Genomic DNA, 18577 nt, shown 5'->3' on the forward strand with positions numbered 1-18577 from the left:
AAAAGTCTTATCAGCCATAGGCTAGAGGTCATTTCATAGCATCTGACTCCTTTAACAGCTTCCAGCCCACTGATCTGAGCCACAGGGGTTCTATTTGCATGTTTAAGACATGAACTCTGGCACTCAATGGGTGAAGTGAATTCCTGCTTAACTATTCTCCACACTGGAATATGTATTTACACAATTTTGATAAGTGCTTAGACAATAACTATTATGAAGCTGTCACAAAGCTAAAGGTACAAAACAGCTAGCAAGATGAACCCAACCTGTAATCTACATACATGTCGATTCCCCGTCAGATTTTATTTCCTCGACATTGAACATCTGAACATATTTGAAACTGCATCACAAGTAAAAGGCTTTTTTCCACAATTTCCTGAATCAATGGTTGCCACATGTAATTGTATCTATACAGTCCTTAACATTGTTAAACATGGAAAAGACTTTCAGTGCCTAAACTTAAGCTTTCACTGAGAGCTGTATATTAAATAGCCCCTTCACTTTATTTAAAGTGCAAAATCAGACATTCTACAACAAAAGAATCTTAAACAAGTTAATTATGAGGCTTTATGCTTTCCTCAGTTCTGAAAGGCCTGGACTGTGGATTATGATTAAACAGGCCTATTAAAGCAGAGAAGATTAGTTTGACTAATTCCATAATAGTCTGGAGAGAATTCGCTGTACTGCTAACTGGCTGTTTTAAGGCCCAAGGCAAAATCTGAGCAACTGAAGAGGCAGAGAGAGAGAGAGAGAGAAAGAGAGAGAGAGAGAGAGAGAGAGAGCAGTTGTCTTGCCTGCTGCAACACCTTCAGTTAATTAAGACATGGTGTATCTCAGTTTCTTTTTCCAGATGTTGGAAGAAGGCAGTCTAAAAACATCTGTACTAAACATGGGGCAGAGCAAAGGGAGCTCACTCCGTCACAGGGATTTGAACCGCTGACCTTCTGATCGGCAAGCCCAAGAGGCTCAGTGGTTTAGACCACAGAGCCACCCGCGTCCCTGAGGAAGGTAACCACCTGTAAACTGAATATCTCAAAGTCACAGAGCAGCCAATGAAAGATACATCCCAAACGGGATATATGTATCACCAAGGCAAAATTTTGGTCACAATTTTGGTAATGAAACAAACTAACAAAGCCAAATGACCAGATGCCTGATAGATGGTGAGGGTAAAATCAGAAATATAAGCCTGGAGAAGATCAGTCCTCAGCCTGTATGTTGTTTTTTTTAAAAAAAAAATAGATAACTGAAATGGAAAGTTTTGGTATTAACATGTAGAAATCATCAAGCTAGACTAAAGGTTGCTCCAACATGTTGGAAGAGCCTGCAGGAGCTCGTGGAATATGGTGCATAGAGCTGCATTAAATAATCAGCAAATATTGGATGCAACACCTTACATGAATAGAAGCATGTTCCATTAGTCCAAAGGTATCACTGGATAGATCCTTAGCTCCGTATCTTAAAAGTGGACAGTTAACCACCCAACCTCTACCTAGCTAATATTTAGCTTCTCCTAGTTTGACTTATTAGCCAAAATTCAGAGCAGCCATCAACAACAACCTCCTACCAATTTATTCTCACTTCAGAGTAATGTAAGATGGCTTGGATGACCACCAAAGATTTTGGACCTCAGTGATAAAAGCCAATTAAACATCATGCTATATTATGCCACTGTGCTTTAAACAAAATTCTGTGCCAGAACCTATGGTGAGTTCGTAGAGATCAGTGGTACAGTGCAAGATTCTTGTTTTGCTATGTCAATCAAGATTTTTACAGCCAAAATGAGAACTGGCTTAAATGCAAATGATTTTTTTTTCTATCACCTTGTTATGCAAGCTAAATTATTCTGTATTAGCCTGTCAAATGTAACTAGAAATGACAATCTGTACCTCAAAAATTGTGATATTGGAATATCTGTTTCTCAAGAAAAGTAGAAGTTAATTTGATGTCTACAATATGTCTTAATCCTCAGGATCTCCACTGGACTCAATAACTGAATCCCGTTATGTTTCTAATATACCTAGCTCTTTCCTAGTTCATCATTACAACAACATAAAAAAGCTGATATCACCACATCAGCAAAGCACAAAACTTGCTTGCAGATTATTTTAGCTGAATACTGACAGAGGTTTTAAATGTGAAATGTGACCATAACAAGAACATATATTATACAGGTATCAGTAGGGTCTGTGAGATAATGATGTGGTACTTCTGTTTGGGATTCCAGGTGCTCCATGCTATTTCATCACACCTGTTCCTTTTGCCAATCCTGACGCTGCATTCAATGCCTACAATGTTTTTTTGTACTTCTCCAAACCTCAGAGGAACTCTGAGTCTGCTGATACCTCCCCTCTTATCATGGATGGTGCCATTTTGGCTACACAAAGACAGCACTCAAAGCGTTGAGATCACTAACAGTAGCATATACAACATTCATCTAGAAGCTGGGATTGACCTCAACTCCTTGATGTTACCCAGATTCCCACAGGTGTAACATGCAAAACATAGGGGGGAAAGATGGTGTGAAATGCAAAGGAGTTTGTTTGCTTTGTCTGCCTCTCTTTTCTCATTCTGGAACAAACCTCGTCCCTTCTTCAATCTGGTACCACCAGATGTTTTGGCCTTCAAGTCCCATCACCCCCAGACAGTTGGGCTAGTAGGCATGTATAAAGGAAGTTGTAGTCCATAATAACCTGAAGGCCACCGGATTGAGAAAGGCTGCCTTAGACAGAAAGAGACTTGAAAGATGCCTGCTCTTCTGCCCGTATACACAACTTCCAAGGTTTTATCGATCCAATAATGTGAATCCAGAAACAACTACCTCCGTTCTCACCAGAGAATTGCACGGTGAACCTAAAGATGAGAATATGACAGCCTAGCCTGCGATTTTGCTCCAGCCCCTCCTGGGATCAGTGTGTCTGATGCTTCTCTGTTATGCACTCAGATGACTCTCTCACAGCACATCTGACGTAGGAGTTGTCACCTTTTTCCTATTGTTGTCTAAAAATAAATTGAAGCCTTCAGGGATTGCCTCTCTGTGAAGTTTGGGCAAGCAGCGCTTCTTTAAAAAGCAAAACAAAACAAAAAACTATTAGTAGAAGGAATGAGCAGAGGCTTTACTGCTCTATGCTCTTCTTGACATTCTCTGGTTCACTTGACCTATTTAAAGCTAGCTGTAAGCTGTCAAGGATACAAATTCAAATAACTGGCGTTTTCTAGCATTGTTTTTACTGTAAAGCCTCCTTTTTATCGAGAGCACTGTAATCCTTTGATCAGTTTAGCGACTCTGACAGCTCTGGTACAAATCCTCTTCAACACCTTCTACCTTAAGAGCTCATAAAAGCTGTCAGTCTCACCGTAGCTGGAGAAACAGCAGCAGTAAAACAGCTGCTCTTTGGTCTTGAGCCATCTGAATTCAATACAATATTACAAGGCTTTTGTTTTATCTGTGTAAACTAGAGGCTCTCCCAATCCCCACCTGCCTCTCACATGCCACAGCTAAGCACCCCAAATGGTCAGGAAGCAATAAGAAGCAAACAAAAATAAAGGTTTTCTCCAGGATCAAGGCTCAAAGATGAAAAATTATCCCTGCACAGTGAAGATATAGGTTGGTATGGGCAGCAGGAAAGTTGTTTGATACCTGTGGAATCCAGGCACATCTTGTAAGGTCCTGGCCAATTTGGTAATACACACTGCAGTATTACACTCTTTCCTCTTATGCTTTCTCCTTGTTGGGTAAACAGTTAGGAAGCTTTCCTTCTCTACACTTCTAAAGTGACTGCTATGACTTTGAAGTGACTACTCTGATATCTAACCCAATTACAGGGACATTTCCTTCTTGGCACAAAGCAATTCTCATGCAGCAAACAGCTCGACATACAGTTCTTGGGAGGTCAAGCATGGGAGATCTCTTCTGGTTGTAACAGTAAACATCAGGACACCCCTATGTTATGTTTGAAGATAGATTCAAGCGATTGTCAGGAGAGAAAGTGTTGTGGTTGTATTATCTTCTTGTTTGTTGTTGTTGTTTAGTCGTGTCAGACTCTTTGTGACCCCATGGACCAGAGCACGCCAGGCACTCCTGTCTTCCACTGCTTCCCACAGTTTGGTCAAACTCATGTTGTTAGCTTCGAGAACACTGTCCAACCATCTTGTCCTCTGACGTCCCCTTCTCCTTGTGCCCTCCATCTTTCCCAACATCAGGGTCTTTTCCAGGAAGTCTTCCTTTCTCATGAGGTGGCCAAAGTATTGGAGCCTCATCTTCAGGATCTGTCCTTCCAGTGAGCACTCAGGGCTGATTTCCTTCAGAATGGATACGTTTGATCTTCTTGCAGTCCATGGGACTCTCAAGAGTCTCTTCCAGCACCATAATTCAAAAGCATCAATTCTTCAGCGATCATCCTTCTTTATGGTCTAGCTCTATGGCTTCACAAAGAGATGCCTGAAAGCACCTTGTTTTAGCCAGTATAAAAGAGGCTGGACTAGACCAGTGATTTCAGGGGGGTGGGGAGTCTAGAGTACATCAAGCAGTCAGTCATAGCAGTTTTGTGAACAGAGTCCACTTTCATATCCAGGAAACTAAAGCCAAGTTTATACAAACAGCAGGGTGGAGGTGGCAAAACTTCTGCAGGACTCTACCACTTCAGACGGGAGAATCTTACTTATTTACAAGGTTTATATCCCACCTGTCTTATTACCAAATGCTTGGTGATACAAAAAGCTCTCTGCACGTGGAAAGCTTGTAACTGGGAAGAAATGTTCCAGCCCAGCTGTCTTCCTGAGATACTAGTTTTCTAAGGGCACGTAATTTTGTTGTGCACATAATTTTGTTTTACATGGGCATTATTCAGTCACATGACAACTCAATTCCCATCTGCCAAATGTTCTTAATACAGTCCAGGAACATTTTGCACCTTACCTACTTACCTACAACCTACCTACTACATTCACGTGAAATGATTTCCAGGCTGTCAAATGATTTCCGGAGAAAGTATACTTCCACAAAGAAGGAAGTCTCCCATCAATTTAACACAGTACAGTAGTATTGATTTTATTTAAACCCAAGATGTTATTTTATTGGGGCAGCATGATGGCTCTTGTTTTTAAGGCCTGCTCAGGAAGCCACGCCAGCATAAAAATACATTTGTTTATTCAGTACTGTTTATGCTAGCATGGGATCTCAGAACATCCATTGCTTTTTTTTAAAGGATCTATTTAAAAGTACAGTAGTTCATGTTAAGTTAATTTCGTTTCTAACTGGAGAAAAGAAGGACCATCAGAGATGAGAAGATAAAACCAATACTCCCAGAGAAGTATTTTTAGCTTTTAAGGCAAATGATCATGAAATTTAAAATTGCATTACGTGTTTTTGCAATAATACATCTGTGTGATTAAACCCAGCTCTTCAGAGATAAGACCATTACTAATGGACAACAGGATATTTATAAGCGCCAAATGACCACAAATATACTGTAAAGATAAAGCTGTACAAAAAGGGACAGATTCGGATAACATTACCTTGGCAACCCTTTTAAACAGGAAAAGCAGCCTTTGGAGGAGTAACCTGATACTGAAGATCATATTTTGTGGGCAGGGGCTTCAAGAATTCCATGCCTGCTGTTTCCTTGTTCCAAATCACTCTACCTCTGGACTTTGAGATACAGTACAGTCGTACCTTGGTTTTTGAACAGCTTAGTTCTCGAACATTTTGGCTGCCAAACGCCACAAACCCGGAAGTGAGTGTTCCAGTTTGCAAACCTTTTTTGGAAGCCAAACATCCTCTGAGGCTTCATGGCTTCCGATCGACTGCAGGAAGCTCCCGCAGCCAATTGGAAGCCGCGCCTTGGATTGCAAACGTTTTCGGAAGTCAAACGGATTTCCGGAATGGATCACATTCGAGAACCAAGGTACGACTGTACTGGCAAATGCACATTTGGACTCCCCTGCCGTTCAGGAGCCACCAGGTAGGTAATTTAGATTGGGAAATGGATTGTGTATACACACACCCCACTGGCGCTCCTATCATCTTTGCTCCTCGAGAGGTGGCTTTTCATGTTTAGAAGGGGCTGAAATAACATTAGGCCAGGGGTCCCCAAACTAAGGCCCACGGGCCGGATAAGGCCCGAAGGACTCATTTATCCGGCCCGTGACAACCCCCGTCGCCCACTGCCGCCACTCACTCTTACCGGCACTGCGCTGTGCAGCTGCCCACTTCCCGGTCAGAGGAGCACCGGAAGTAGCTTGTGCGCATGCGCATGCATTATTTGTGCATGCGCAAGCATTATTTCCTGTGCACATCCAGGTCGGAGAAGGCTCGTGCACATGCGCACAAGCTATTTCTGGTGCTCCTCCGACCCGAAAGTGTGCCAGAAATAGTGTGTGCGCACGCGTATGGGCACGTGCTCCCCTGCCCTCCGCGCAATCGGCGCTGGAGACACCGGCCCGAGGTGCGGTAAGTTTGCTGACCCCTGCATTAAGCACATTTATCAAAGAACAGCTTCTTGTTCTTCACTGCTCATGCACCTTGGAAGCATTATCAAATATTCTTCATCAAGGTTACATCTACTCCACATTCAGGAAGAAATCACAATACTTTTTTAAAAAAAGTCTTTTCTCGAATATATAAATGATGCAATTTGGGCAAATCCGTATGACTGCCCATTCTGCCCCATTTACCTTGCCAGTCATGTTGATGGGTGAAGGAGCTTACTCACTAACGCCCCACATAATATTGGTCATCATATTCTGAGATTTCACCAGGAACTCTCCACATACTTTAAAGTTATATATTTGCAGCCTGGATTGTGCAGGCTTTTCTATGCCAACTGTACCCTTTAAACTGATGTAAATGAACAGCATTCCTTTCTGCCACCTTGCCTTGCTTCCTTTAATTAGTGCTCTGCAGGAGCAAAGCTTTGATGTTCTTGCCCTAGTTAAAAATGTCATCATTTCAAATAGAGGGACAACCATGTGCAGGATATACTCCCAAGATATACAGGTAGTACCGTATTTTTCGCTCTATAAGACGCACCAGACCGCAAGATGCACCTAATTTTTGGAGGAGGAAAACAAGAAAAAAAATATTCTGAATCTCAGAAGCAAGAACAGCAAGAGGGATCGCTGTGCAGTGAAAGCAGCAATCCCTCTTGCTGTTCTGGCTTCTGGGATAGCTGCACAGCCTGCATTCACTCCATAAGACGCACACACAGTTCCCTTTACTTTTTAGGAGGGAAAAAGTGAGTCTTACAGAGCAAAAAATACGGTATATTCAAGAGGACTGGAAGTATAAAAATGACAGCCCCATGCTCTTAGGGAAGCAGTCCTCTTCTATCAAGAAGGCTGCAGCTGCCTCATTTTCTACCAGGAGATTAAATAATCTGAAGCACCCCTCTGAGAACTTTCTATGTAAACAGTATTCCTTTTACACTCAACAGCTCTGCTCGTGTTCTGTGTACAAAGTCATAGCTACTGAAATTAATGGCTAACATAAATCCTTGTTACCGCCGGAAAGTCAACAGTGCAACTGATTCTGAGACAGATGTTGCCTATATTCCAATCCTTAACCTATTTAACTTGGATGTTATCTCCTATGGATCTCAAGAGCAATTTGCTTCCAAGAGCACAGCCCAAGGGTCACACACATTTCATGTTTAAGAGTACACCCAATATAGTTTAAGTGTGTACGTCTAAAAGGGTTAAGTGTGAAAGTGACAAATACATATATCATACCAACAACAGAGGCGGAAAGCACTAGAAAAAAACCCACAGCTGCAAATAAAAAAAGTCTAGTTAAAATTGTAAAAGCAGAAAACTCTGTGAAAACACAGAGTTTAAAATAATAACTATAATAATTTATTATTTGTACCTCGCCCATCTGACTGGGTTGCCCCAGCCACTCTAGGCGGCTTCCAGAATATATAAAAACACAGTAAAACATTAAACCTTAAAAGGCTTCCCTATACAGGGCTGCCTTCAGGTGTTTCCTAAATGTTTTATAAAATAATAATTATTACTATTTATTGCCAGGGCAAATGAAATGTAACTGCTACTGTTGTTGTTTACCTAGCATCAATTTTTGTTTATTTTGTTTTATTTGCTACATTTACATCCAATATGTCCTCCAAGGAGCTCGAGGTAAAACTTCCTTTTGTCCTCAGAAAAATCCTAATGAGATAGGTTTGGCAGATTTTGGTGACTGGTCCAAGGTCACCTAGTAAGTGGGGAATGAACTTGGGGTCACTTGTAGATGACCTGTTTATTGAGCACTCTATTCTGATTTGTTTGCAGAGAGATTAGATGACTTTGTATCCAGCAAATGGACTACATGGAACTGGCGGAAATGACTGGCAGAATCCGAGACCAGGGAGAAGAGTCGGTAGAAGAAGATTGGAAGAAATTTAAAGACTATTTACAGAAATATTGTAAAATTAATGAATGTTAGAATGATGTCAGAATGAAGTTAAGTGGTTTAAGCAGTAATGTTTTAAAGGTGTATGAAAAATGGATTATTAACAGGTGAGAACTTAAAGTTATATTATATTAAGTTAAAGGATTAAGATAAAAACAAAGAGGGAAAGAAATTGCTGAATCAACTAACTAAATTGGAATACAAAAAAGGGAGGTGTGAGGAGGTCAGGGAAGCAAGGATATGAATATATGACATGGAAAGATTGATGTGTTTTCTTTTTAAATGTTTTTTATCTTTTTCTGTATTTTGTATTTTTCTTTTTTCTTCTTTTTCTTTTTTCTATTCTTTTTATTTATGTATTTTTTTCTTTTTTCCTTTGAAAACTTAATAAATATCATATATATATATATAAAAGACTTTGTATCCAGCAAATGTTATCCGGTACTTTCAAGAGCATTTGCCTGTCACATTCGTTATCATAAAAAGTCAAATTTTTGGAAGCAGCCTTGTTGCACAAGAACTCCAGATCAGCTTTAATTGTGCAACCTCAATTTGTCATACAGGTGGCTGTGCTTTGCCCAAAATAGCCTGTTGGGTCAAATTCCAAAGTCTGTCAGGTTTAGTTAGGCCCACCAGCCAGAGTTTTCTTATCACTGGTATAATGCATCATGCAATCATCTTATTTCCAAATATCACAACTCTCAATGTCTAAGACCAAAGTTACCCACTTTCTAAAGCAGAGTTCTTCAAAACAAGTATTTATTACAAGGAAGTAAAGATTTCGGGGGGGGGGGGAGATTCAGCTTACAACTTAATGATAAAATTGATGCTTAAAGAAAATGCTTTGAAAAATTGAGTGGGGAGGAGATATTCCTGTTGTGAAATGCTTGGAAACAAAGCACTAAATAAAAAGAACCACTGACCTGAAGATCTCACATTCTTTGAAACAACTGGAAGAAGCAGATCCTACTTGCTTGACAACACTTACTACATCATCCCCTGGGGTGGCTGTTTTCCAACACAAAAGCTGGCAGCCAGGAGACTTGGGGAAAGTGGGTTGATTAACTACCACCTGGGAAAGATTGGGATTACAATGATGCTACCCTGAAATTATGGTAGAGTTCACTAAGAAGTTTCCATTGCTAAATAACAATCAAGTCAAAGCCCATTAAGAACACTGTCTTGTACATGAATAGGATCATGCAGGAAAATATCTATTTTTAGCCTCGTATAAGAAATGCAAAACCTAGTGCTGTCAACAAGCAAAAAGGAACTCTCATGGGGGCGTTGGTAAAGCGCGTCAGCAGAAAACAAGGATACAATAGGGCTCTACAAATCTAATAACAATTGACTTGGTTTTACAAATCTTTAAAAGAGACAATTTAAAATCCACTGCCAGAATCTGGCCTAGCCTAATTGGCCTCAGGCAAAAAATCAGTGTTGGGGACAGAGGGGCACGGGCAGGAGAGGCAGTGGGACTATTCCCTAGGGTCAAGACACTATCAGTCATCCATGTTCACCTCCCTATGTCAAAAACCACTAGATCTAAATCATCCATGGAGCAGGGCGGGGGGAGGGGCATAAGCATATTTAATATGGTCTGGTGGCTTCTGGATTATTATTGTAAAATTTAGTTTATTACAGTACAGAGACCAGCAAAGCCTTCTGCTTGTATGAAATGAGCTCTTCATTAGGATCTGTCTGCTTATGAATAATTCAAATAACATTGTCAGTTGTGGCCTTTTTTTGCCTAAAAGGAAGAAAAAAATTGCACTTCAGAGAGATGCTAACCATAGTGTAACTGAAGACGGGGTGAACAGATAACTCACTGCGGTTCTGGAATATTTCTGAAATGAAGAAAACACATCCTAGTTTTTATCTCTGCAGTGAGCTGTGTTTTGCTCCACTGGAGTATCACTGCCAAAGGCGGATGCTTGGGTGCCACAACCCTGCTCTGCCAGGAATGACAAAGCGTAATAATAAAAGAGTTTGTAAGTAATCTGCTTGTTTCAATACCACAGAGCTGGTTTCTATATAAGTCAATGCAATCAAGTGTAAAGGTAGGCACACTGGGCAAATAAACCCTGATTTCACATCTACACTCAGGGGGTCTGAAATGGCAGCAACCTGACCTTGCGGTCGCAATGGATAGCTCAATGATATATGGCAGCTGTGAAAAAGACAAATGCCATGGAGCTGGGCAACATTAGGAAACAACTGAAAATAAAACTGCCAATGACATAATGCCATTATACAAATCTATGGTGCAGAGACATCACCTTTCCAACAAAGGCCCGTATAGTTAAAGCTATGGTTTTCCCAGTAGTGATGTATGGAAGTGAGAGCTGGACCATAAAGAAGGCTGATCACCAAAGAATTGATGCTTTTGAATTCTGGTGCTGGAGGAGACTCTTGAGAGTCCCATGGACTGCAAGAAGATCAAACCTCTCCATTCTGAAGGAAATCAGCCCTGAGTGCTCACTGGAAGGACAGATCCTGAAACTGAGGCTGCAGTACTTTGGCCACCTCATGAGAAGACTCCCTGGAAAAGACCCTGATGTTGGGAAAGATGGAGGGCACAAGGAGAAGGGGACGACAGACGATGAGATGGTTAGACAGTGTTTTCGAAGCTACCAGCATGAGTTTGACCAAACTGCGGGAGGCAGTGGAAGACAGGAGTGCCTGGCGTGCTCTGGTCCATAGGGTCACGAAGAGTCAGACACGACCAAACGACTAAACAACAACATGGTGCAGTTACACTTGGAATACTGTGGACCAGGGGTCAGCAAACCAAATTCCTGTGCCCCACAAATAACCCAGAGATGCATTTTAAATAAAAGCACACATTCTACTCATGCAAATACACCAGGCAGGCCCCACAAATAACCCAGAGATGCATTTTAAATAAAAGGGCACATTCCACATCTGTAAAAACACCCTGATTCCAGCACCGTCTGCGGGCCGGATTTAGAAGGTGATTGGGCCGGATCCAGCCCCCGGGACTCAGTTTTCCTACCCATGCTGTGGACAGTTTGAGTCGCCTTACCTCAAAGAGGATATTGTATTTCTCCCTCTCTCATAACCCTAGAACTTGGGGACTTCCAATGAAGATGGATGTTGATAGATTCAGGACGGACAAAATAAAGCATTTCTTCACACCGCACATTCTTTTTATCAGCAGAATGGTGTTCACAGGGTGTTAGAATGCAATCCTAATCATCTACAGTATATGGGCTTGTTGAGAGAGGGGAGAAACTTTAAAAAAAATTAAAAATTAACTATAGGATACAGTGGTGCCCCGCAAGACGAATGCCTCGCAAGACGGAAAACTCGCTAGACGAAAGAGTTTTCCGTTTTGGAGGTGCTTCGCAAAACGAATTTCCTATGGGCTTGCTTCGCAAGACGACAATGCCTTGCGAGTTCCTGCTGGTTTTTCCCCCCTTCCCCCCCTTTTTCTAAGCCGCTAAGCCGCTTATCAGCTGATCCGATCAGCAGATAAGCCGCTAATAGCGCTAATAGCGCTAATCCGCTAATCCGTCAATGGGCTTGCTTCGCAAGACGAAAAAACCGCTAGACGAAGAGAATCACAGAACGGATTCTTTTCGTCTTGCGAGGCACCACTGTATATTCTTTCTCTAAAATGGTTGTCCATAGAATAGCTTCTCCTGTACTCTCCATCTCTGCTGCCCATATACTTTCTTAGTTCATAGAACTAGATAGTTCTTTTTGCCTTGCTTCAATTTTTCTAGTTCTATATTAAAGTTGAAAACATTAATTGTTGAACCAGGGACTAGTTTGCGATTTTTCTATTTATCCTACAGTTTCAAAATTCAGTCTTTCTATCTCGCAAACCTTTATCTTGCTCAGGGAACACTACAGAAAAGATACAACTGGCTGCCAATATGGGCGGAGGCCTGGTTCTTTAAGCGATTCATGAAATAATGAGTCAGGACTGAACAACAAGATGCCTCCTGCAATGAGTGAAGACGTTTGTTATCTGTAGAGTCAACAATTCCTGGTGCTCAGTAGAGATTACCTAGAATCTGACATCTCCCACACGGTGGAATGTGGCCAGATCATTCAATGTATTAATCTTATTAGCTAAACTGGAGTTAAGTCTGAATAAGAAGATACCCCCACATTCATCTGCACCCTCAAATAGGGATGGGAGAGAGTTTAGTTTGGTTCACATTTTAATGGAATCTTCCTTAGTCAAACATCACAAAACAATACAGAAACCGAAATGCAACTGCTTTTGGAATTGAAACTTCCCTGAATGTTGCAATGTAGTTCTCCAGCCAAAAATGTGCAATAGCATGCAAATAGGCATTATATTAGGGGAAACGGTTTGCAAAAATGTATATTTTGCAAAATTGCATACAAGTATATGTACATTAGGATAAATGTAGATTCAAATGCTGAATTTTCATGGAGACGGTTATTTTAGGGAGGGGGCGTTAACTGCAAACTGATGAGGAAATTGGTGAAGATTGGAAAAAATGAAAAACCAAGAGAAAGCAAAATTGGCAGATGCACCCATCCCTATGTTCAGATCCCCTTTGTTGGCATTTCCACAAGACAGCCTACACACTTTATGTTCCCAACTCACTTCCAAATCTATCACTAGATTTCTGGAAATAAAATGCTACTTTGTTGTTGTTGTTTTTAAAAATCTTAATCAAATTATTTTAATATGCTCTGGCATTTATACAACACCGCCTTATGTTGAATGAAACCAAGTTGGCTTATACACCAACTGACAGCAGCTCTCACAAGCACAGATCTTTCCAAATCCTGCTCCCAGAGAACATTTCTAAGTGGGAGACACCTAGAATTAAATATGATGCTCTGAATCTACCGTATTTTTCTCTCTATTACACGCAGATTTTTTCTTCTAAAAAGGAAGGGGAAATGTCTGTGCGTGTTATGGAGCGAATGTGGGGGGGTCCCTGGAGCCGATTAGGGGAGCGCAGGAACAAAAATCAGCAAAAATCAATCGTGCGTTGTGTCCGAGAGGAAAACCTGAAAAGAGGAAGTGGCAGTTTTCCTGCATTCTGCCTCAGGGTCTTACTGCCCACCCTCCTCTGTTTCGTTGCTGTGTTTGCTCAAACGGAACAAAGAGCAGGCAAATCCCCTCCCCTCCAGGCAAGCAGAGGGGAAAGCAGAGGTCTTTCCTTCTAGTAATTCCTCTCTGTGCTCCTCGCAGGCAGCCAGAAAGCATGCAGGAGGAGAGAGAAAGCTGGCTTCGGTTTGTGGAAACTTTTGCCTTTCTTTCCTCCCTCCCGTAAAATCCCTCTCCTGCTTTCTTAGCCAGCTGCTTCTCTGCACAACGCTCTCTTGTCCCTTCTGTGTTTTTCCTTCACTCCCCACTTAAAATGTAGTAACAAAGCATGGATCCACATGGATCCTCAGGATCTTTGCATTGGGCCACCCCAAATTCACCATCAGATCACATAGCAGCCTGCCCCCCCAAAATCACACACCCACTGTTGCCTGGGGCTGCAATGGTGCAAAAACGTGGTTAAAAAGCATGGATCCACATGGATCCTCAGGATCTTTGCATTGGGCCACCCCAAATTCACCATCAGATCACATAGCAGCCTGCCCCCCCAAAATCACACACCCACTGTTGCCTGGGGCTGCAATGGTGCAAAAACGTGGTTAAAAAGCATGGATCCACATGGATCCTCAGGATCTTTGCATTGGGCCACCCCAAATTCACCATCAGATCACATAGCAGCCTGCCCCCCAAAAATCACACACCCACTGTTGCCTGGGGCTGCAATGGTGCAAAAACGTGGTTAAAAAGCATGGATCCACATGGATCCTCAGGATCTTTGCATTGGGCCACCCCAAATTCACCATCAGATCACATAGCAGCCTGCCCCCCCAAAATCACACACCCACTGTTGCCTGGGGCTGCAATGGTGCAAAAACGTGGCTAAAAAGCATGGATCCACATGGATCCTCAGGATCTTTGCATTGGGCCACCCCAAATTCACCATCAGATCACATAGCAGCCTGCCCCCCAAAAATCACACACCCACTGTTGCCTGGGGCTGCAATGGTGCAAAAATGTGGTTAAAAAGCATGGATCCACATGGATCCTCAGGATCTTTGCATTGAGCTACCCCAAATTCACCATCAGATCACATGTCTGTGGCCACAGCATGAAGCACAAAAATGATACATCCACTGTTTCATTCAGAATTTTTTCCCTTGTTTTCCTCCTCTAAAAACGATGTGCGTGTTATGGTCAGGTGCGTGTTATAGAGCGAAAAATACGGTAGATTAGGTTACTCAAGATTTAATCCAACTGAAACCAATGGAACAATGAGACTAACCGAAGCCCTATTGGACTTTAATAGAGCAAAAGTACAACTAACTTACAGGACAATCCTAGTCATGTCAACTCAAAAGCAAGTCCCACTGGTTTTCCATTGGTCTTATTATCAGGTAAATGTGCATAGGGACAAAGCCTTAGTCTGGATCTTTACTTCATGCAAAACGTGCACTCTTTCGATGAGCAACAACAAGTCGCACTGTGCTAGTAGAAAACCTTATGCCAAAAAGACCATGACATAGTGTTACTTTGGATATAACCTGTAGTCATTTTAAGAACATAAGATTAGCCAGCTGGTTCAGTCCAATGGCCCATCTAGTCCAGCCTAAGGGAAGCTTGTAAACAGGACATGAACACAACAGCAATCCCCAGCAACTGGAATAAATTCTGTCTCACAGAAAGGACAAATCTACTTTTGGCTGTCCCCTGAAGCCAAAGAAAAACGAAAGAACTCCACAGACTATAAAATGCTTACAACCAATCTTATTAAATTTTATTTGACTAAGGATTGCTTTAATCTCTTAATGTAATGAAATGCTCCTCTTCTTTATGATTGTCATACATCAGCATTTTCCTGCCATCATGTTAATATTCAATATACTTTTCCTGTTCAATGTAAGCAGAAGTTTCAGACCTAGATTCTCTAGAGAAGGAAATGTGTCACTTTTCTACTTACCTTTAACACAGTGATGTCCCATGCAAAACTCTCAATGGCTTTGCTGAGCTTCCTTCCTTTCAAGCCTTCCTTTGTTCCCAGGTCATGAAGCTCTTCATGCAGTTCCATTCCTAACAATATATTTGGCACATGAACAAAGGACAAGACATTGAGGGAAATGCAGTTATATATTTAAACAACAACAACCCACATTTATGGGTTCACTGTGCCCCACGAGGATTTATATACACAGTATATGTGCACCATCCTCCTCATGCCATCCAGATGTTTGGGGCTACAACTCTCACCAGACCCAGTCAGCAAAGTTGGTCAAAGTTCAGGGAAGATGTAATCCAAGACATTTTCCCCAGGCTGCGTGTCAAAACAGGGATGGTTATGCAATCCTGTGGAATTGCAATTTCCACTGCGTTCAATGGAGCTCTTAGCAGAGGAAGCATGCAGCCTTGCATACTAGCGAAATATATAATTCATTATAGCAACAAAGCATCCATGAATCATACCGTTTCCACATGGTCAATGAAGGTAAAACGGTAAAGGACCCCTGGACAGTTAAGTCCAGCCAAAGGTGACTATGGGGTTGTGGCGCTCATCTCGCTTTCAGGCCGAGGGAGCCAGCATTTATCCACAGACAGCTTTCCGGGACAGGTGGCCAGCATGACTAAACCACTTCTGACACGACGGGACACCGTGACAGAAACCAGAGTGCACGAAAGCCTTTTACCTTCCCGCCGCAGCGGTACCTATTTATCTACTTGCACTGGTGTGCTTTTGAACTGCTAGGTAGGCAGGAGCTGGGACAGAGCAACAGGAGCTCACCCCATTGTGCGGATTCGAACCACCAACCTTCTGATTGGCAAGTCAAGAGGCTCAGTGGTTTAGACCACGGTGCGTGCCACCCGTATCCCACATGGTCAAAGAGGTAGCAAGGGAATAGTGGCAAAAACAACAAACAAACATAACCACAGCAGGCAATGTTTCTCCAAGCCTCTTCTCAACTCCTCCTGAGAATATTCCAAAGGGAATTTGAGGAAGGATATCCCGGAGATGCTTACTGTTAACCATGAGCAGTAGCTTAACATTTAGTTCCGGTTCATACTCACTAAAGCATGCACCTCAAAGCAGTACCTGGGCCACTACTGGAAGAGGCAGGCTCCTTGGGGCAATTTAGGTGAGCACAGTGGGCAAAACCACACTCCCATACAAATGATGATTGCAACAGGGGGCTGCCTCTGAAGATGGCTTGGAAACTTCAGCTGGTGCAGAATTCAGTGGCCAGGATGCTTGCCGGGGCAAGATGGTTTGAGCATATAACACCAATCCATGGCTGACTGCACTGGATGTCAGTTAGTTTCCGGATCCAATTCGAAGTGCTGGTTTTGACCAATAAAGCTTTAAATGGCTCAGGACATCAATACTTCAAGCACTGCCTCTCCCCATATGAACCAACCCAGACTCTGCAAAAATCATCTGAGACCCTTCTTCATGTTCTCCTTCCACAAGAGGTGTGGAGGGTGGCAATACAAAAAAAGGGTCTTTTCTGCAGTGGCCCCCTGTTTGTGCCTCTTCCCAGGGAGGCTTGCCTGGTAACATGATTATATATCTTTAGGCACCAGGCAAAAAACTTTCTCTAAAACCAAGCTTTTGGCCTTTATATGTGGCCTTTTAGAAGTGGGTGGGAGGTGTTTAATGTATCTCCCCCCTTGGTTTTAATGTACCTATGTGGAGTTTTTTGCCTGCCTGCCTGCCTGCCTGCCTGCCACTTTGGGTTGCCTTGGGCAAGATAAAGCAACGAACACATTTATTAAGTAAATAAATAATCCGGCCAAGGGAGTTATGGCCGCCCATCAATTCATATGATAAATACCTCATAAGAGGGTTGCACCTGTTGGACCACTCTGTATGAGGAAATTGGTCTCAGTCCAATGTGTACTCCTATAGACCCCCTGTTTGTTACTGCATTTTTCTGTGTATAAGACAAGCTGGAGATTGTCAGCGGCTACTTGTGATGCATGCGAGTGTCAGAATAGGTCAGATGAATGAGCAATTTTCTGCAATCTGCCCCCCCCCCAAAAAAGCTCAACAACTCTGGGCAATCCCCCCCCCCTTTTCTTAATTTGGAGATTTGGAGTCCCCCCCAAAACAGGGGCATCTTATACGTGTTATACACGGGAAAATACGGTATTTCCTCTGCCATAAGACGAGCCATGTTGGATCAGACCAAAGGTCCAACTAGTCCAGCACTCTGCTCTCACAAGAACAGCACCCTCCCCACCTGAGATTCCCAGCAACTGGTAGGCAAAGGTATGCTGCCATGGGAACGCTCCAGGTAGGGAATATGAGCATCTGTGAATAGGGCAACCAACTCTGGCTTGCATCCATAGACACATGCAGTGTATCTAGTAAAACAGAACACACTGGTGAAAAGGCACCAGAATTATCATGATGAAGATGTATAGCTCCAGTTAGCTGTGCTACCGGCAATTCCCCTGTGCACAGTAATGCGATTGTTCCTCTCAGAGAAAGAAATGTTTATTTGTTTGTTTGCATGTTTTTGTACAAGTAGAGGACCTTGGACCTAGCTGCAAAGAATTAAATGCAGATAGGCTGTAGCAAAATAACACAATTACCTTAATTCGGCTGTGTCAGTGGAAAAAATATTGAATGCAGTTAAACCAATTTGAGCCTTAGTTATATGGGCTTCATCTCATTCAGTTGCTTTAGTAATATTAATCCAGTTACTAAATGGAATAAGCTCTGTTTAAACAAGGTTTTAACAAAGTAAGCAAGACTGTTACTGAGGTTTGTGCTGCTTTAACTAGATTACTTCTAAAATCAATTTAATTAAGCTGATGATACTTTCTAATTGAGGTAATCTCTAAAACAGATGACATGCGCGCACACACTCACAGAAGAAGTAAGGCTTTGGGTCATCTAGATACAACAGGCAGAACAAATCATTCACCACTTTGGTTTGACAGTTGGCTCCCTACCCCCAAGTGAGAATCTTTGTTGTCAGATTCAAAAGCAGAGCTAAGAGATGCTCACAGAAAAAATTACTGTATTTTTTGCTCTATAAGAGCACTTTTTCCCTCCTAAAAAGTAAGGGGAAATGTGTGTGCATCTTATGGAGCGAATGCAGGCTGCGCAGCTA

At 42.3% G+C, this 18577-nt stretch overlaps 1 protein-coding gene across 2 annotated transcripts in view; it reads right to left on the reverse strand.

The window, feature by feature from the left end:
* The window catches only part of PLCL1 (phospholipase C like 1 (inactive)), a 196614-nt gene that overhangs the window by 9238 nt on the left and 168799 nt on the right, over positions 1-18577 (reverse strand). For both annotated transcript variants that reach the window (XM_083467622.1, XM_083467621.1), the window contains exon 5: positions 15427-15536. In XM_083467622.1, coding sequence (XP_083323748.1) covers positions 15427-15536 — 110 coding nt within the window. The remainder of the gene's footprint in view (positions 1-15426; positions 15537-18577) is intronic.

The sequence above is a fragment of the Podarcis liolepis genome, assembly GCF_965112155.1.
Source record: "Podarcis liolepis genome assembly, chromosome: 1".
Lineage (NCBI taxonomy): Eukaryota > Metazoa > Chordata > Lepidosauria > Squamata > Lacertidae > Podarcis > Podarcis liolepis.